The sequence below is a fragment of the Stegodyphus dumicola genome, chromosome 7, assembly GCF_044657685.1.
Source record: "Stegodyphus dumicola isolate Sdum_Otavi_A_Nest chromosome 7, ASM4465768v1".
NCBI lineage: Eukaryota > Metazoa > Arthropoda > Arachnida > Araneae > Eresidae > Stegodyphus > Stegodyphus dumicola.
Genome location: NC_140774.1, coordinates 88,914,528 through 88,936,686, shown reverse-complemented (window position 1 = coordinate 88,936,686; position 22,159 = coordinate 88,914,528). Strand labels below are relative to the sequence as shown.

Genomic DNA, 22,159 nt, shown 5'->3' with positions numbered 1-22,159 from the left:
AATATTTCAGGTCTTAGATGCTATTATAGATTTTGCAGAAGGTGATCTTAGGAAAGCCATTACACTACTACAAAGCTCCCATCGATTAAAGGGGGATGAAGGAGTTACTGTAGCTGATATTGCTGACATTAGTGGAGTATGTATGCTTATAAAAAATAATTAACTGTTCATGAGCTTTCTGAATAATATTAATTTTTTAAAAGAAATTTTAGTCTGTGAATCATAATAGGTTTGTTCATTTGGTTTATTATTATTATTTTTCAGCTGCTGTATAATATAAAAGGAGTCCTTTTTTACCGTTCATCATTTACTTGTGATATTTAAAGTGAAAAACATGCCAGTAAATAAAGTGCATTTACGACACTGCATTTTGTATGAATTCCAAAAAGGAAGCAACGCATCGCATCGGTTGCATGTAAAAATTTATGTGCGGTATTTGGAAAAGATATTGTAAATGTTCGTACTTGTCAAAGATAGTTTAGCAAATTTCGTTTCGGGGATCTGAGCCTCCAAGAAAGTGATCAATCTGGATGACCATCCAAACACGATAATGATGTTTTGCGATCCATGTTAGAAAATAATCCACATTTAACAAGTCGAGAAATTGCAGAACAGTTTGGCGTTCATCATACAACAGTTGGAGATCACATTAAATCTCTTGGGTTTGTGTTAAAGCAAAGTGTTTGTGTTCCACATGAATTAACGGAAAATAATTTGTCTGATCGTGTAAGAATGTGTTCATTAGATCTGATTAGACAAAATGTGGAGCCATTTTTGGACAGGCTAGTTACTGGAGATGAAAAGTGGATTCTTTACAAGAATATTAAGAGAAAAAAATCTTACTGCAAACCAGGAACATCATCAGCATCAGTTCCAAAACCAAGTATCCATCGACGAAAAGTACTGCTTTGTTTGTGGTGGGACAGGAAAGGTCCAGTGTATTACGAGTTGCTGAAACAGAGAAAAACCATTAACGCATATCTGTACTGCAAATCAGCTGGATAAATTGAATGCAGCTATCAAAGGAAAAAGGCCAGCATTAGCGTCCAGAAAAGGAATAGTGTTCCACCACGATAATGCTCGACCACATACTGCAATGGTGACACAACAAAAACTGAATGCGTTAGGATGGGAAGTCCTTAGTCACTCCCCCCCATATTCACTGATATTGCACCATCTGATTATTACCTGTTCAGATCTCTACAAAATTATCTAACAGGAAAAAATTCAAGTCTTTTGAAAGTGTTTCTAAGACAGTTGCTAACTATTTTAACTCCAAGGACGAGAACTTCTACAAAACAGGAATTTACAGGTTACCTGAAAGATGGCAACAGCTTGTAACAAATAACGAGGCATATATAATTGATTAATATTAAATGCATATTTTTATAAATGAATTCAAATACTTTCTTTAAAATACGACAAAAATTTTCCTAGAATAGAATTAATATTAAATTAAATATGCTATTATATCAATGTTTAGGTTTTCAAGCTTATCAAAAAAAGGTTTTAAAAGGTGTAATTTTATTTCATTCTTTGTTAACTGAAATAACTAACCTGTGCGTTTCGGAAAAATTTGCTGCCATCCAAGAGAGCTGAGTAAAGTATGTTTTCTCATGGAAGTATCAGTTTGGTACATATGTCTTTCTAGGGGAAAGAAAAAAAAAAAAAAAAAAATATTGGCATTTGTTACCCAATAGTGGAAAAGATTTTCTCTCCTTTCCTGCTAAGGAGTTTAGGAAGATTTTATTAGTCCACATAGGCTATTGGTCTCAAAACAGAATTCTGTGTTGAATCACTATATAAAAGTCTGAATCATTTTTCAATTTGTTGTCACCAAATATTATCACCTTGTGTAAATAACAAAGAATCTGCATAAATTATTTAAAGAAATTCAATAATGAAAATCTTTATGTATGCATGCATAATTCTCGCACTGTAAAAAAAATGATGGTACTTAGAGCCATCAAATTTTAAATGATATAGTCCTCCACTAAACATATGCACCTGGAAACCAAAATTTTGAATTTCAAATTTTATGCTTCATTTTTGTAAAACTTTAAAATTCTGATTAACAAACTCAAAGATTTGAAAACTAGCAGTGGCAACAGCATGTGGAATAAAAAAATTTTATCTCCAGCATGTGAGACTGGAAATTGTAAAAATATGCTATTTTTAAATAGTCTGTGATTATGCTGTCGAATTGAATATTATGTATGGTGTGTGTGAAGTACACAATATTTCATAAATAAAATTAAACACAAAAGCTTAATAATAAAAAGACAAAAAAAGTTTTGTAAGCTTTCTTAGTAAGGAAACTGAACATTGATATAATGAACTGGGAAAAGACTGAGAAAACAGAAAAATGTATGCCAACTCGTAACACTGCACTGAGAATTCTAAACATATGCTGCTTTGAAATTTTTTCTAATTTTGCTTTGAATTGTATATTTCATATGTGTGAAGAAAATTATGTTTAATAATAAAGTTATGAAGGGGGAAAAAAAGGTTAGCAGGAGTGAGTGCAACAGCAGACTAGCACACTCTGAGCTCAGCAAGAGCATAAAAATCCTTAACAAATCCTTTTGAGTGACCGTTAAAATCTGAAACCTTTTAAATTTTTTTAATTCATATTCATGTTTATTGATATTCATGAAATTTCCTTTTCAATAAGTGTTTCTTTCACTGAAATTCAAATTTAAATATTAAATATAGCTCGAAAAAAATCAGATTTGAAATCAGCAGATTATCAATGAGAAATCCCTCCAAGGTAGCTAGTTCATATATAATGTAATTTAATAGTTCATACATGTAATTAATTAATTTTGATCCTTTTTAGTATGAAACAGTATGCTTGTTTAAATATAATTGTATATTGACTTGAATTTTTTTTAAAAAAAGTTCCATGTTTCTGTAAGAATGATAATAATATATTATAAATTTTACTAAATAAATTAATTGACATGTAATATTTTGCTTATTTTGTAGGCTGTCCCTATCAAATGGATCAAAGAGTTAATTACTGTTTGTGAATCTGATAGTTATGAAAAATTAGAAAAATTTGTTTGTGTGAGTATGCTTGTTTTTCTCAAGAGAATGCTGTGATGGTTTTAATTGCAAAATTCAAGGACATTTTTATAAGTTTGTGTATGTAGAATCTATGCAAATTGGACGTTCTGTCATAAATTTCGACATATCTTGTCAGAAGAAGATTTTTGGTGTGCATGCAAAATATACATTTAAGTTCTTTTCTGTCTGTGTGTTTTAGTTTGGTTTCTAAATGCATGCAGTGATGTCATTTTCAAAATTGTCTTCTCAGAGTAATGGATATCATCCCTTACCTCAATGATTAGATTAATTAATATTTATTATAATTAACTTACAAAAAAAAAAAAAAAACCCTTTAACTTACAGAAAAGTTAAACAAATTCTTAAAAAAGGGCACAACAACTGATTTTACAACAGACATTGACCCAAATGAAGAAAGAAGAGGACACTATATGAGGTGCATTGAAAAACTTTACTGCTTAGCCCAAAACTTTAAAAAAGTTGCATCAGTCATTGTCCTAAGCAAAAATCACCAGCTCTTTAAAAAGATGTAATTATATCACATACTTAAAAAAGTCTTTTCAGTTAACATTTGTTTTGTATTTTTCTTGTTATTACTACGATATTAAAGTTTATTTAAATTGCACACACTTTCATAATCTGAATTATGCTTAGCATGTTTTCTGTCGAACATTAACTGTGTGAAACATGGTTTTGTCGCATGCACAATGTATTAATGTTTTAAGCCCTGTGTTTGGCAAGGGTTTACTATATGCAAATTTCTACAATGTTAAGTAACATTAACATATTTAACAGTAAAAGATATTGGAAACTAGAAAGCTTAAGGATTTATATCTGATCAATCAAGTTCACAGCAACCTCATAGTTTAACAAACAGGTACTATGGTATGCTTGGTTGAATAGTAATGCAAAACTGTATGGAATCAACTGAAAACATCTGTGAAAAGTTTAAGAGTACTTTTAGATGTAATGTCAACATGATGAAAATTTATCAAGAGCTGTGAACTTTGATATCAAATGGAAGAGGTACTGCATATAAACTGTAGGTTAGAAATAGTGCTTGACATTAGATGCACATTAGTGCATCTAATATTTAGCATTATTTATCTTGATAAAGCTAGACGTAATTGGACCTTGGAACAATGTTGATGCATTATGTGAAGCTAGGAATCTGTACACTTTATGTGGAAGTTCAATGGCCATGTTTGAGTGTGAAGAATGCCGAGCGATTGACATTTAAAAGAGTGTATTTTTCCTTCAGTCAAATTTGGTGGAGGGGTCATTATGGTAAGATCTTGTTTTCTGTGAAAGGAAATGTGGAAATAATGGCGTATCTTTATATTTTAGACTGTATAATACAGCCCACATTGTAGCAAAGCTTTACCGTTTATCTTTTCTGTGCGAGTTTATGCAGCATAAACTCGCACAGAAATCCAGTTTATGCAGCATATGTTACTAACACATGATTTTTGATTTTCTGAATATTGTGAAAATGGAGTGGAAAATTCAGTGGCTCGATCTTAATTCTGCAGAGCATCTGTGGCATGATAGTTGCTATATTTTGTTATATTTTAGACTATATAATACAGCCCACATTGTAGCAAAGCTTTACTGTGTATCTTTTCTGTGCGAGTTAATGCAGCATAAACTGGCACAGAAATCCAGTTTATGCAGCATATGTTACTAACACATGATTTTCTGAATATTGTGAAAATGGAGTGGAAAATTCAGTGGCTCGATCTTAATTCTGCGGAGCATCTGTGACATGAACTGCAGCACCATTTGTAAAATAAGGCAGCAGTATCTAAAAACTGCTAATAGAAGTGACTGCTTTTCTTCTATCAAAATAAAAATGTATTTTAATGGCAACATAATCAAAAGTTTTCTAACAGTAAGCCTGAATATACATGAAAATGTGTCTTTGTTCTTTTGATCATGCAATGTGTAGTTTAATTTTGAAGTTTTTGCTGTACTGTTTCCAGTTTGTCCTCATGTTATAGACAGATTGCTGATTTTGCTTAATATATATTCTATATATGCTATTTCATTCTTTTATGATTTATACATATGTATGAATATATACTGTGGTACCTTGGTATATGTCCATTTTGAAATACCTCCAGCTTGGTTTGTTTGGTATAGTATGATATTTTTTTTAATACAACTCCAGTTCGCTGAGTCGCAACTGCACGCACTCAAGGATCATCAAGAAACAACACTTCACTCGGCCACTGGATGGCCATGTCTTTGAAATATGATGGGTGCTTTGCATGATCCAAATGGCATGAAAACCTCTGAGGAAAAAATTTTTATCAATAACAGAAAGATGTGGATTTGCCATAGAAGATTTAAACTGTTCTCAAAAACATTGCCACTGTTCAATTTCTCCTGTAAATGATAGTAGTTTAATTGTTGGCAATTTAACTCTATATGATTGAGTCACAGGCGCTGTAGTTAGAAGGGTCACCTAATGTCAGCGCCAAATCATTGGTATCCATATTCGAAGCAGTAACATTATTTGCAGTTGGTGATAATTTGTTCTGAATAATTTTTCGTGCTTTGAAAATTGTGGATTCACCAGTATCTATATAGTTTTCACCCTGCAAATTATCATTTTCATATTCACCATCAGAAAGGAAGTTGTAAATTTCGTTATCTATTAGTTTCATGTCGTTTAAAGCAGTTGTTAAGCGGTTACAAATATATTCAACCTTCTCAATTGAGAAATCATCGTTCAAAGTATCATTTCAGTAGAAAAGCGAGAAACATTACTTCGCACGGCTTTCCACTTTCGTTTCAGTTGTGTCATTTTGTCTACAGCTTCACCAGTCGGTGCCATAGCCCGAGTAGTAGAAAAGAACAAAAAACAAAAATATGTTTTAATGTCGGAAGTAAAATAACATAAATAATCCAACATTAGGAAGAATAAGTTCAAGTTCCTGTTTCGTAAATGGTTGTTTTCGCCACCAGATTATTAGGAGATAGTATTTTATGCTTATTTATTTCCTAACATAAAAATACAGAACAAGCAAAAACATTTATGAATACACAAAATGTAAGTGATGCCATTCACAAAAGGGTAATGTTATTTTTAATAGTTCGCTGGCTTTGCCACAACAAATGCTATACATTCAGTATGACATCTTTCAGAATAATCCTGAGATTGCTTCATAAACCATTTCATTTCCGAGGTACTGTTCCTTTAGTGATCCTGGTGTACTGAACACTGCACATTTGAGGATCCCTCTCATGGGACGTTTAGATCAGGTGATCGTGAGGGGCCAGTCCATCAGGCCTCTTTGTCATATCTAACAATTTAGTACAGTGTTATCGTGATAAGCACACACATCTGCATGAAAGTGGGATGGGGTATCATCATCAAATAGAGCATGAATGAAGGGCAAAATGAAAGCATCTAGCATTGCCAAGTAAGCTTGCCTCTTAAGTATAGTTTGGAGAAAGAGTGGTCCAGTGATTCCCCTTGATGATAGCTCACATCTGACATTTGAGTCCTGGAGAACTTACCACTTGCACAACATGAATGTTTGGTTTTTGGGGTCAATACATTCATTCGATATATATGCTAACTCTGGAATACATATTTTCCATTTTGCTGTGTGCAAAATTGTGTAATACTCGCTTCAGTTTTAAGTTTACATTGCTGTGTTGATTTTCCTGCTGAGTATATAAATGCATTTAACACCTGAATAGAAGTTTCACTGGTGGCTGTGTGAAGCCATTCTGAGCCTTCCTTATGTCTATCTGCCACTCTTCCATAGCTATCAAAATTTTTGCAAAGGCATGCACAGCTTATGCATGTTGGTGGTTCAGTTCCATAGTTTTGCCTCTGTAGTCCGTGGACATTTTCAAACTTCCAATACTATTTCAGAATATTTTTTTATTGCTTGAATAGCAGCTGTATTTACATCATTGCTCCTCTTTCTAGAATGATCACATTGCATATCAGTTTGTAACATTGACTAATATTACATAATGATGCATATGGTATTTGTTGGTGAATCATTGGTCCACCAGGCATGTCAAGCTCAGTACCTCATGTGGGCCAAATAATTATTGTTTTACAGTTGCATGGGCCACAAAGAGCAAAAAAGCCATTTTCATGCTTAATGATGTATTTAAAAGTGAGTAAATACATAAAATCTTAAGTAATACTGTATATATATATATTTTTAATAGAAGGAATATGAGGAAATCTTATTTGTAAATAGATGCCTATTGTTTCTTTCCCGACACCTGAAATGATTTCCCTACAACTAGCTTTCAGATGTTTGGAGATGTGCTACATTTTAAGAAGTCAGATGAATGAATTTTAACTTATCTTGTTAGGGATTTTTTTCTCTTGATAAGTGAGAAAGGTTTTTCGTACTTATACATACTACCGAACACGGAAATCGCATCAATGTAACATTTCAGCTTTCTCGGAACCATGCAGACAGGTATGTGTAAACTTCAAGGATACTAACATCACTAAATTTTTGCTTTAGAGTTGCATTGAATCTCTGCTAATTCCATTCTGTAAATGGGCTGGCATTTTTTCACTGTCATTTGAGAAAATAATATCTAAAGGCTATCTCAAGAACCTTTTTTAGCATTCAAAATGTATATATGTCTCGCTGTTTTTCTTAATTCGTATTTTTTGTTATTTTCATGGGTAAACCAAGAGCTGCACAAAAATGAATTGAGGGCTACCTATTTAACATGTCTGTACTATATGTTGAACTCACAACCACTGAGATTTAGAAGTATATTTGCATGTGTAACATGTTTTAAAGTGCATATACAGTTTTTTTACTACTCAATTGTGTGTGTATGTATGCACACAGGGTGCCCACTAAAGTTTGGTACCACCCGTTTAACTGCCGAACTGCTGCAGCTATAGTCATAAAAGTGGTGTCTGCGTATAGTAAAGTGGCTATGCACTGCTAGATGAGATAGCTTACAATGCCACCTAGTAGAAAACAGCAGAGTTAGCATTCCTATCTCGAAAACAATACAAGATAAAAAGAAAAAGTGAATTACAAATTTGCAAGTCATTGTTGATTTAGTATGAAAAGACACCTTGTGGACATGAATGTTAAGAACAGAAAGTTTTAAACGCGCATTTGTTTTTTCATGATTTTCTACACTGTGATGTCACGAAATGATCTTAGATAGGAAAAAACAACTAGTTATCACAAGCTACCTTTATTTTTGATGTTCAAACTTCTGTCTGTCAGCTGACATGCACATCTGGACCCTCGTTAGAACTTCATGTTGCATGCGTTGTAGCATAGCAGGTGACACGTTTGCACAAACATCTGTAATGCGTTGTTGAAGGTTTTGCAATGTATTTGAAGGGGTTGCATGCATCTGCTGTTTGAGGTATCTCCACAGAAAAAAGTCCTTTGGAGTCAGGTTAGGTGAACGTGGAGGCCATGTTTTTAAACCACCATACCCTATTATTCATTCTCCGAATTCCTCCATCAGGTACTACTTCACTTGTAACTTCTTGTGCACAGGCGCGCGATCATGTTGGAACAACCCATTCCGGAGATGAAACAAAAGCAGGTTCTCAACAAAATCGGGTATTATGTATTGCAGAATTTCTAAATATCATGCGGCCGTTAACGTACCCTGGTAAAATATTGTTCTGATTAGCCTGTTATAAATTCCACACCAAACATTAATCAAAAACTGTATTTGATGTCTACTGCCGGCAGAACATGATGGATTTTTCCCCAGTGCACAGTATTAAGTGTTCTGCCTATTGAGCTCCGTTCACAAGAGCAGATTCGACCAGTAGCGAAAAACCGGTTCTTCCAAAGCATTCCGTTCACATGGGACAAGCATTAACTGCTTCGCCAAATTGGAGGTAGAACTTGGTTCAATGTTCCTTACCTCTCGGGAGCAGGGCAAATGGGGAGATTTCCCGTACTATACTGCACGATTGTGCGGTTAACTTAATTTTAGTTACTGCTCACTGGACTGTCATCGAAACAGTCAAGCTGATAGATGTCTGGGATAGCATCCACTCAAAAATTAGATAGAACTGTACAAGATACAGAAATTATAGACAAATACAGACAAGGTTAGCTGACGCTAGGTATTCCAGAAATATCATTCAAATTAAAACTAAAGCTGAGACAAGTGCATATCAGCTTCAACGGGACAAGGGACACGGTACCTTTTGAATGATCTTTTTTAAAAAAAATTAAACATTTTCATCTAGTTTTTATGAATATTATTAAATGATTTTGTGAGACAAAATAATTTTAAGCTGAAAAAAAGTTTTTGCTAGTAAATTTTTTTAATTTAAATTTTTGAAGACACATTTTACAATTAAAATGTCTTCTTCTCCTACAATTTTCAATGTCTCCCCCCCCAGTTTTTTTATTGTATTTATTAGAGTTTTCTTAATAACTTCAAAGAATGATTTTGCAATTAATGAATTAATTTCTGAGGGAAAAAAAATAAAAATACACTTTTATCTAAAATCTTTAAAACACATATGATCTCAGTCACATTTTCATTTCAAATAATTTTTCTTTTCAGTATTTTGCAAAACCCATCCTTGTTTCTATAAAGTATATAATTTTAAATAAGCAGTAAAAATAATAAGTAATTTAGTCCATACCTGTATATGTGTTAGGACTTTAAATAAAAGGATTTATCGAAAAAAATGCAAAAGGTTTCTCAGTTTGCATTTGCAGTTTAAAGAATACAAACTGTCTAAATAGACATTTAATCATTTCAAATCTTTAAAATTTTATTACTGAATCTCAATACACACACATATATATATAAATCAAACCTAGTGCTATTTATTCAATTGGTAAATATAAACATAAATTACAAACCTTTTTTTAAAACCTTATGTGGCCAGAACAATTGCAAAAAATCATAAAACGCAAGCAAAATTTTTCTTTACCTGTTTTTGTTTTGTAAATTTGTTCAAAACAATTTTAATACATTAATTAATTATAATATTGTTGCGTGCGTGTGGGTTTGTAATAGATTGATAATTGTTCGTAAATGATTGTCATTGCACTCAAATCTGATGATTGCTTAATTAAATTTATTTTATCAACAGAAACACTTCAAAGTTTTGGAATTTTCCACAGAAATACTCCTACAAGTGTTTAGAATATCACTAAGTATAATCAGTAGTTATGCTTCAATCTAATAAGAACGTTAAACACAATGGAATGCAAAATGCATCTTAAGAGAAAGTTAACTCAGAAATATCTCCAATCTCACGCTGAACTAAAAACTGGCAACAATAACAACTTCTATAGCATAAATAATGTCATAAAAATAGTGTGGTATAAGGAGATTATTACTTTAAAACGGATGTTTCGAATTGATACCCAAGAAAAACCAATATTTCCCATTCTGCTTCATTGCATAGCTTTTAAAAAAGTAAAAGAATCATCAGATTAATTTCCTTTATCATTTTTTTTAAATGCGAAAGGTTTGTTTTATAAGCTGTGAAAATGTCGGAAGTTTGTAACCGATATATTTTTAGGTATGAAATTTTAAAATTAATGGTCTTCAAAAAGTCTAAAAATATGAATGATTTTAAAAAATTCTTCTAAAATATTTAAAAAAAAATTACACTAAAAATTTCATTTAATTTTTTTTTCTCCACAGTGTGTTATGGTGCAAACTATAATATTCTGAGATTTTTGGTTTATTTGGTAATATTTGCAAAAAATCATTTCAACTTTAAATTTGAAAAAAATCTAATCCTCTAAAAATTAAAAGCGTGACACCACATTCACAAGCAGTGTATGTACAAAGTTTAAGTTCTATATCTTATCGGGAAGCAATTTAAAAATCCATGACCATCTTTTAACCAAGCGACAAGCACCAAGAGTGAACTAAATAACAGCTTATAAAATAATAATAATAATAATAATTAAAAAGCATATGTTTTTTAGGAAACATTACGAAAGTTCAGGTACCAGTTGCGAAAGTACAGATTACAAAATTAACAACAGTAAACAACGTTAAAAATATGTAAACAGTATTAGAAATGGCCAATTCGGAGACGTGATTGTTCACAGAGGCTTAGGTATAAAGGGAAGGAAGACGGTGGTCTTTTGAATGGGTCCTAAAGACGAAACTCTTTCATGTCTCCTTTTTCTCCTCTTGCTAATGGCAGCTGTGCGAAGGAGCGTTGCATGTGAACGGGGCTTTGTACATTTCATTCTGCAAAAAACATGCCTCATCTGTCCATACTATATCTGCCAAGAATGTTGGCTGGACCTCTCTCTGGTTCATGACGCAGTTGCACCTTCAAAACATCTCTTGACATCCCCATCTAGTAATCTGATTAGGTATTGGCTGGTATGGATGAGCACCTAATTCATTTAGGGCTTTCCAAACGTGATTTTTTGAGAGGCCACAGTTTTCAATTCTCTATCTTGTTCTGCTGGGTCGAAGTAAGCTAGTCACGTAGCCTGTCTCCCTTAAACGTTTTACAACCTGTAGGATGGTTTTCCGTGTAGGATGCAGGCCTGCAGTAAACATTGACGATCGTGCCAATTTCATCTAATTTTGCAGTGCCTTGTGAAATATTGTATACCTCGAGACAGAAACAAAGATCTATCTGCTTAATCAAATTTTTGATTAGATCAGAAGTACTAAATGTTTACTTTATGGTAGAAAATGTAGTGAATGTAAATTTCATGGAATTGTGTTACATGGCACATTTATTCTCAAGAGAGAAGTTTTCTGAGTAACTAGATAACTTGAGAAATGAATGAAGTGACTGTCTGATGTAATATGATTTATCTAGTGTGGCCCACAAATAAATGAATAAATAAAATGAAGAAGGAAGAAAAACTTCTAAGGCAGTGGTGTATGAGCTGAAAGGTACCATTTTTTTATTTAAGTATATAATGAATCAAAAGTTAATGTGAAATAAAGTTTTTACATGTTTTGTGTACTCACTTATTAAAGATACACCATTTAAGTTAAAAATTATGGTTATTAATTTAATTCAAATTTTGAAATTTTATTTATTATATGTAATTTATTTACAGAATCTTATGTATGAAGGTTATACAACTGGCCAAGTTATAAATCAGCTCCATGATGAAATTGTATTCAGTGATGTTTTTAGTGACAAGCAGAAATCAGCAATTTGTGAAAAGATTGCCGTGAGTTTTCTAAAATAATATTTTGAAACATTTATAAGTAACATTCAACTGCATTATCTATCTGGTATGGTAATGAAAAGTTCTATTGTAAAATGGTGTAATTCTGAAACTAAAAGCAATACTACATTTTTACACTGTCTAATACTGAAAATTTTTCTATTATGTCTATTTCCAAAACAAAAATATTTTGATTTAATGAATTTATTAAAACCTTTTTTATATCTTCTTCAGAGGAAAAAAGTGTATAGTGAGAATACTCGAGTACATAGTCCAAGACCCAGAATCATCGGGATTCTGAATTTTGATTGGAATTCCGGAATTTTAGATCATCAGTTTAAATCTAGTAAGGCAATACTGGGCATAGCAACATTGGGGGCATATAGACATGATAGCAATGGGGCTTACTTTATTGTTTAGGTCAAACAGAAAAATATTAACCACTCAAGGGCCGAAAATGTGATCCTGGGCAGCATCAATAAATATATTGTCATTGGTCACTGTGCCTTAGCTAGCTGGTGTTTTAATGTAATGTACAGGATGCCAGGCACACTTGTTTCATTTTTATTGAGGAAGCATGTGTTTTAATCAATATTCTCCATTCCTAGAGTTTTTTCATATTATTCTATTTTATTTATTAATTTTTTTAGCTGGTAGTCTGGTTATTCGATCATTTAAGATATTGGGTGTCTGGATTGGGAGCAAAACTGAAGTAAGAAACAAGGTTCCCAGGTACTACCATAACATGTAAGCATATAAGTAACTGGCAGAAGAGTGCTAAGTTAAAAATTGTTATTCTTCAGGTTAAACTTATTTCTGTTGGACTAAAGGAAAATTAAAGCAAAGAATTCCAACTGGACAAAATTCATTATGAACAGTGATAAAAAATGTGAAATTGTCTGCACAAATAAAATTTCCCTTTCTTAAAAATATGTAAAAAATCTATAAAATCACATAATATTTTAAAAGTTATAAAAAATGAAGTTGACTTCAATTCAAGATTTCAGATTAAGGATAAAATTCCTTTTTGTTTTATAATGCTGAGAGGGGGGAAATTCTGATATTTAGAATTTTCCATAAGGATAAAATTTCTTTTTGTTTTATAATGTTGAGAAGGGGGAAAATCTGATATTTAGAATTTTCCAAAAATATTGATGAGAAAATAATAATGACTGATATACACAGATGTGCAAGCTAACATATTGAAAAGAATGAGGAGTGCCTAAATTAAAATATAACCTGAACTGTTTTATCAATGACTCTACCTAACATATGCTTACTCTATCATAAAAGCTTTAACACCAGAAAGACATAATTTTTTCTTCTTTCTTAAACACCTGAAGTTGTCATTTTGATGGCTTAAATTCAAATTCAGAATGTTAAATATTATATAGCCATCCGGCGCTAGAAGTGAAGCATTGCTTTGAAGCTTGGGTCACCAGATGGGGTGTTCTTTGTTTACATTCAGAAGCTCGCTTGACAGGGTCTGATAGTATTTCGACACACGACAGTTCCATACAAATAAAAAAAGGGACACTTTCGCAGGAAAGAAACATTCATAGTGTGATGGATAATAGCAATTTGTATAGTTTAGTGACATTTACGCAGAAGTCACATCTTGGTTATTTTTCGATAACTAACAACAGCGATTTTGATTATGAATTTGTTTTATAAAATTCTAAGCTGTTGAACTCCAAAAATATAGATTTTAAGAAAAATGTTATGCTTAAAGAATGAAAAACACCTTACGGTACATTTAAAATTATATACGTCTTTCGATACCCTTTATAGAGTATTCGCTACTTTTATTTTATTTTCCAAACACCAAAATGTTTTAAATAAAACAAATTTTTTTCACATCCATATATTATTTAACATGTACCTTTTAAAATTTTTTAGAGGAGAGGCTTTACTGCTGCCCATTTTAAACTCATCGTTTTAATTTTATATATCTGAAAAATAATCACTTTGCGCTTACACGTTTTACTTATTTGGGTTAATTAAAAATAAAATTACCATCAAATGCTGCAATCCTCGTCAAAATTAATAAATATGCACACAGATATGCCAAAAAGTTAGCTTTCCCGTGATTTGGAACCATACATTTGTGTAAAATTATGTACAGTTTTACACAAATGTGTGGAACAGAAGAGGGATACATTTGCGAATTTGGCGGAAGTACCATGTGCGGTCAAGATGATGTGACCATGCGAACGTGCTACATCATCAAGACAGCTTATTCAGAATTTGAAAATAGGGTAATCGACGGTGGTGAGAACATTTGTATATCATGCCAAAGAAGGTTCGATCATGAATGGTCCTCTTATTGATTCCAGATTGTTAAATGTTTCCCACGCAAGTCTTTTTTTCTCGGAAATTCGAGTTTTATGCTGGCTTCTTAACGTATGCAGGTCATTAAATTATTTATAAATGTATTTGAAATGAAGAATTTATTCACTTATAAACAACTGTGAAAGTACTGTGAAGAAATCTAATTATTGAATGTATCTAATTTATAATGATTATAAATGTTATCTAAATATATAATAACCTTAATATTGAATTGTAAACATAAATTGAAATCCTGTTGACAAATACGTTATAAAACTATTTAAGCAAGAATTGTTCGTATTGGAAAGCAATCTGTTAAAAGGTATTGTAAAGCAAATGTTATGAGATGCACACTTAAGAACGTAATAAAGAGTTTTGGAATATGTATTGTTGAAATGAAGGGTAAAAAAAAATCTGATAAGTATAATTAAAAGAATTATTCCCTTTACATTTTATAATAACTCAGGTACAAGTTTTAAATAATACTTTAAAAAAAAAAAAAAAAAAAAAAAAAAAAAAACTTATTTTATTAACTTGCAGAAATCTTCAGAGAAAGTCAAGTACTATTTAAAGTATTTCGCTAATTCCTAATAATTCTCTAATTTAAAATGAACTGAATAGAGCATTAATTATAAATTGACTTACATTTTTCGATTTAAAAGATGCCTCAGAAGCCAAAAAAATCGTGTCATATTTAAGAAAGTATTTTAGGAAGAAGCTCTATAAATAGAAAAGAAATAATGCATAATTTTAATATTAATAATACAATAAATTTTGATCTTAATTTTTGTACCTTCACTGAATAAAATCGAATTACCTTAATTTTTTTTTTTCTAATGTAATTAACGAAAACTTGTGAAAATATTTCACTCAAATTAAACCATTCTGAGAAAACTGTCCTGTGAAAAGTATAGCATTTAATTCCGTTCAGAATGAAATGTTGTTTAAAAATATGTTGTTTTCATATACTTAGGACTCTGAAGTGTTGTAGAAAAAGAAAATATATACATTTATATGTATATTTAAGACGTAATTACAAAATATTTACATCCGAATGCATCAAATCCCATTGAACTCAATTTTAAATGACCCAATGTTTTGGTCACCACGTAGGGATCGCCGGTGCTTCAGAGCAGGGTACGGGAGAAACTTGTTTAGGGTGACTCCATCTTCTTCCTACCTCCATGGTTTCTGAGTGGGTTTTGATCGACACTGCAGCATATGGATGAGTATTATCATGCAGGAGAATAATTTTGTCATTCTGGAATAGAAGTGGGTACATTTTTCTTTGAGTACTCGCCTCAGTCTGATCACTTGTGTTCAGTAAGGAATACTAGTAATGGTTTGATCAACTTATAATACATGTCACCAAGTTGATCCCACCATATTACGCAACATGATTTTTTCCCCATGAATATTCGGCTTGGCTATCGATGCTGAAGGATGGCCAAGTGGTACCTGTGATTTCTTCTTTGGATATTGTATTGGATCCAGTTTTCATCACCAGGTACCATACGTGGCAGAAAATTCTTTTGTTTATGTCTGGCGAGCAAATGTAAAAAATCGGTGTTCAATGTTTCTTGGCTTCAATTCATATGGAACCTGATTTCCTTGCTTTTGAATCATTCCGAATGATTTTGAATGATGGGAAATTTTTTGTTGAGTCACTCCTAATGTAAGTGAAAGTTTTACTTGGGTTTGACATGAATCCAATAATCTTCCGATTCTGCATCTTCAACACTTACATTCTCCTGCTCTGTTCTTTATATTCGACATAATTCACCATTTTTAAACTTTTAAAACCACTCAAGGGAACTTCTCTCATTTAAGCCTCACCATATGCTTCTACATGTAATCGATGCATCTCAGCTGCAAATTTCTTCAAATTAAAGAGGTAAATCTTGGCTCAAAACTCGAGATTTTCCCATGGAAAAATATATATGATGCTGATATAAAATCACTAATATTTCAAGGTTGTTAGCATATGTCGAACCTTACCTTACAATATGACATTTTACATCAGACAATTTTAACCATAACTTACTGGTGGGTGCCATTGTTTGTCAAACGGAGGAGACTTATTTGTACTCCTAATACGTTCAAATTTCCATTTTTTATTAATCAAGTTCAAAATTTTTGGTTTTTGTGTACTGTTGTCAAAGCAATTTTTTTAACTGCATTTCTACAATTTCTACAAATTGATTTTTTGTATATGTAGCAGGATATATTGAGTTCTGTTTATATTACAATTTCCAGTTTGGCATTATACATGAAAATTTAATTTTGACTAAAAACTTGTGGAACATAGCATGGAATGCAGTTAGTAGTCATATGTTTTGTCAAAGTTTTTTAGAAAGTTGTCATAAAAAAACCATCCCAAGAACTATGCTTCCTATAGCTTCTTTGTTTTATAATGCATGTTTTGATTGCAACCAAATCTGAAATATTACAAACCATATGCATTAACCATCTATGACTTCCTGTTTTCACTGAATGGTTTCTAGATATTTGGTCTAGAGCAGGTTAGCATACTTCAGCCCCAGACCAAATCCGGTCTGTGTCTTAAATTGTATTTTACATGAAAAAATTTTAAGAAAACCAAATTTTGTGCTCTAATGCAACTCCTGATAGTCAGTTGAGAAGTAATGAATAAAAACCACATGTGGCATTATTGGTGTGACATATTTGCATTTTGCTGTCTGCCATTGCCATAGAACAAGCATTGCCAGTTTTCTTAGTTTTGCTGTAGTAGGGCACATGGTATTGTCAGTTATGTCTGTTAGTTGTATACTGACTAAGGGGCTTATATGATCATTTCTTCTATTTATTTTACTTTATTTTTACCCACCATTGCCATTTCAATCTCAAGTCTAGGCAAGTAGAGAAAAGGAGACTTTAAATGTCGTGGTTTTAAAGCAGTATGGAGTGTGAATTATTTTGTCATAGAATTAAATAATAAATTTATTATTAATGACATAATAGCTGTGCAAAAAGAGTACAATATATGCCGTTATTACCAAACTAAGCACTTGACACAATATTCAAAATCACAGAAAATGAACTATCACTAAAATTGGAAAGGTTAAAACAAAGTACTGCAGTGCAATTTATTCTAAAAGTCCTTTTTTCTTATTTTTTCTCTTTTATTATTTATTAGCTTACATTCCCTTCATTAGTTTATTTCCCAGTTTATTAAAATTTTCCAATTCTCTGTACATTAAATTTGCGATTTAGTTTCTCTACATTGATTTCTTCTATAAAATTTTTGATTCAGTTCTTTAAGATACAAAATTAGGTTTGAATTCTTGGAAGCCTATGATATTCCTGTTCGTAGTTATTAGTATGCAACGTTAGAGTTACAAATAAATTTGTACCTTTATATGAGAAAAATTAAGCCTAATAATGTATAACATTTCAAAACAACCTGTATGCATTTACATTATTGCAGTACTATACAGTTAACCATGAGACTATGATGAATGAAATTTATGTCATTGTGCATATAATTTGACAAAAGGTGTAAAATTGAATTTGTTTTCTGAAATAGTAATATAAAATGCTTCTCATGAATAAGCATTCTTTTTTTTCTCCCCCCACAGATTTGTGATAAACGTTTAATAGATGGAGCAGATGAATATTTGCAGTTGATGGACCTGTGCTGTTCTATAATGCAACAAATCTGTCACCCCACTGAGTAGATTTTATTTAAATGTTAAGCTAATGGAAAATATCGTTTCACTTTTTTCATTAAAAAATCAGAATTTAAACTAGTTTTATATGAATATATGTTTTTAAATGTTTTCACATTAATGTATTTGTAAATAAATGTGGAATAGAGAAGCAATTACCCCCCCCCCTTATTTATACTTTCTTTTACAAAATTATATGAAAATGTGAACAAAATGAAATAAATTTACATAAATTTGCATTTTAATAATCATTAAATTATAATTTTTTAAAAAATTGATTTCAAATTAGAAGGCGAGCTCAAGTGCTTGATTTAAAATCAAAAATGCGAACTATTTTTATCACTTTATTTGCATGGTATGATATGATAGCGAGAGCACAATTATTGAAATATATTTGTAAATATTCTTGGCAAAGTAAATTCATTATACTAATGCAGGGGTAATCTTTTTAAATTGTTCATTTGCATTATATACATTTTCATATTGAAATTAGTTTATGTGTACAATAAAAAAAAAAAAAAAAAAGAAAAAAAAGAAAAGAAAAATATTACTGACCATTCAACAATGCAGGCTTTGTTTTTATGTGATTTTCTTCATTAAATATAATGAAAATGGTTTCATAAAATTAACAGTAGTTTCAAAATTCCAGTAACTTAAAATAGTGAAAACCTTGCCATATTATTACTTCATAATATGTATTTAAATTCTCTTCCATTTTATTATTTACCACATAAAAATACATTAAGCTAATCTTTTCCAAAAATACTCTGCAGTTCATTTACAGTTTTATGTTCATGTAAGAAAACTTCTGTGCATATATTACAAAGTTCTGTTAGGCAGTTGGTGGCTCTTATGTTAGTGGAAAACATAAGTATTGATGTATATGATACAATTTTGATATGTGCAGCGGAATCTGAATTATCTGGCATTCTGTGAAAGCTTAATTCATACTAGAAATTATTACTATGATTTTTATTAATAATAATTTTATTATTGTTATTATCACTATGTATATGTCATAATGTTAATGACTGTCCATATAGCTATCAAGAAAATCATAATTCTAAGAACAGCAGCTTTGACCATTACACTAACATTTTTTCCCAAGCAGTATGCAGAACTTGAAATACTTGCTATTACATCTTTCTGTGTTTATCTCAGTATTATTGTTTGTAAGTGCTTAATGTATTGTAGAGGGGCAAAATTTATTTTCTGATAGAAAAATTTTTAGTATTTTATATTTACAAGCATAAAATTACAAATTTATTTCAGTATGCAGTAATTATGTTCATCTTATATTACATCAAGTTTATAATTTTTTTTTTGAAATAAATCTGTCAGAATAATGAATCTTTGCTTCCACATTATCATACATTCCTAATAACTTAACTGTATTCAACCTATTATATGCTGGATAATCAGGACTCTATTACATTATCTTTTCCTTATTACCATTATTTTAGTGTGTAATGCATACCTGTAATTTCAGACTACATTTTTTTAATTTTTAGGTATATTTGCCATAAATGTGCACCCTTTTCTTTATGAGGAAATCTGAAAGATACATGTGCGATATTCTTATCTTTTGATATCATTCATTTGAAGACTTTTCCCAGGTTTTCGAACTGTGGTATTCTGAATTGACAAGTGATAAAGGAAATAATATGTGTGTGGGGAAAATGCTTGAGGGAGTAGATAAATCTGCAAAGAGTGTGGGTTTTATTCAATGTAGGTGTGCACAAGAATGTTATTCTAGGGTTTTGAGAAAAGGGGGACATGATTTGGGTTAAGAACACATTTCCAAATTAATTCATGGAATTGTGAGTCAGATGTTTTCTCTTTCTGTAGTCTTTTGAAGTGAACATTGAAGGCTTTAGTAAATTGTATTTGCAGTAGTTGAAATACAGTTGATCTGGTATTCTTTTTAGTAATAAATATGGCTGCTGCCAAATGAAACAAACATTATGCTGGTTTCAAATGCAAAGTCATCCAACATGTGAAAAAAATGGAAATCATGCTGCAGCAAAAATATTTGGTGTTGGTGATAGCTCCAGAAAATGTAAATCATGCTGCAGCAAGGATATTTGGTGTTGGTGAAAGCTCCATATGTGATCTGAAGAAAAATGAAATAACATCTCAGTAATAATGTAAATGTAATAATTAATATGCCAAAGAATAAATGTACTTTGCATAAAGGAATAATTAAATGGTCTACCCTAGAAGAAAGTCTTGTGATCTGGGTTCTAGAAAATCGCCAGATTGTATTAATTGGTAAAAAGAAACAGTGTATTAGTTCGTGTACTCGATTTATGGCATGAAATAATTTTGTTCTGTGTAAAAAAATATAGGTTTTGTATTGGCTTCCAAAAGATTGGGACAACAATTTGGTAAGTTTCCAGAAATATTTTTTTGAATTACAAAGGCCAAAAAGCTATTTACTCTCACATAAGATAGCTGAAACTCCAATAATATTTAATATGATAGGAAATAAAACAACTGGTAGGAAAGGAACAAAAACGGTTCACATAAAAACAACGGGTCACAAAAAGTCTCACCTCACTATAATGCTTTCCTGCTTAGCAGAGAGTACAAAATTAAAACTGTGATCATTTTTGAAAAAAAGAGATGAAGCCAAAATATAATTCCCAGATGTTTTCATTTGCATTCAAAAGATGGATGGATGAAAATGGTGTAAAATTATGGATGAGAAATATTATGTTGTTTTCATTATGGTACATTTCTCAATTTTTTCTTCAATGTTGATGCTATTTTTTTCCCAAGAAGGATTTCACAAAAGCAGTGCAGTCATTACATTTCTTTTCCTTGCATTCAAAGCAATACATAAGTTTCCTATTAATAGAAGGTACTTTGATTATTTCTTTCAAAAACAGTGGCACTTTTCTCTATCAGTGATAAATTCCATTCATTTCGTGCATTTTGCTTAAACTTGTGGTTAAGAAGTTGTTTTATACACCCAGTCTTCATCATTTTAAACCCTCATCATTATAGTTATTTATAAATGCTGCTACCTATACATGCAGTATCATAAAATATGTCCCATGTTTTTTATTGAGACAATCATCTTACTTCATTGTGTAATAAGAGAGACTCGTGATGGCTTGTTATATTCCTTATGCATTAGTATATAGAGTTTGTTTTTAAAGAGGTTGCTATTTTTAGAGTTTATGCACTATTGACACATAAACTCTAAAAAATATCAATAGCTCAGAAGGGCTATTAGTCTCAACTTGGGATTTTGCATTGAATCACAATAAAAGTCTGAATCATTTTTCAAATTGTTACCACCAGATGTTATTGCCGTGTATTATATTTGAAGAAATTAAATAATGAAGAATTTGCAAGATTGTATGCATTTTTTTTTTGCATTGTGAAAAAACAACGATATCTAGAGCCATCAAATTTTGAATAACATAGTCCTCCACCCAAATATGGACACCAAGAAACCCAAATTTTGAATTTCAAATTTGTTTTATTGTGTATTTCATGTTTTGTAAAACATTAACGAATTTCTGAGTAACAAAATCGAAGATTTCAAAGTAAGCAACGGCAGCACTCTATGGGAAAAAAACACTTTTGATCTACAGCATGCACAACTGTCTATCAGAAATTCTAAATCTATGCTGCTTTTATGTATTTTATTTAGTGTTATATTGTTTTATATATTTTATTGTTAGCCCAGAAAGGCTATTAATTTCGTTTTGGCATTTTGCGTTGGTTCACTATAAAAGACTGAATCACTTTTCAAATTGTTGCCACCAAATGTTAAGAGTCCTGCATTATACTTAAACAAATTAAATAATGAAGAATCTGCATGAATGTATGTATGGTTTTTGCATTGTGAAAAAACAACAGTACCTAGAGACATCAAATTTTAAATAATGTAGTCCT

At 31.2% G+C, this 22,159-nt stretch overlaps 1 protein-coding gene across 2 annotated transcripts in view; it reads left to right on the top strand.

Annotated features, from left to right (window-relative positions):
- Positions 1–18,405, top strand: part of LOC118198378 (replication factor C subunit 4) — a 40,683-nt gene extending 22,278 nt beyond the window's left edge. For both annotated transcript variants that reach the window (XM_085820566.1, XM_085820567.1), the window contains 4 exons: positions 11–136; positions 2,989–3,069; positions 12,117–12,233; positions 18,161–18,405. In XM_085820566.1, the coding sequence (XP_085676692.1) occupies positions 11–136; positions 2,989–3,069; positions 12,117–12,233; positions 18,161–18,259 (423 nt within the window). In that variant the 3' untranslated portion in view covers positions 18,260–18,405. The remainder of the gene's footprint in view (positions 1–10; positions 137–2,988; positions 3,070–12,116; positions 12,234–18,160) is intronic.
- The last annotated feature ends 3,754 nt before the right edge of the window (positions 18,406–22,159 follow it).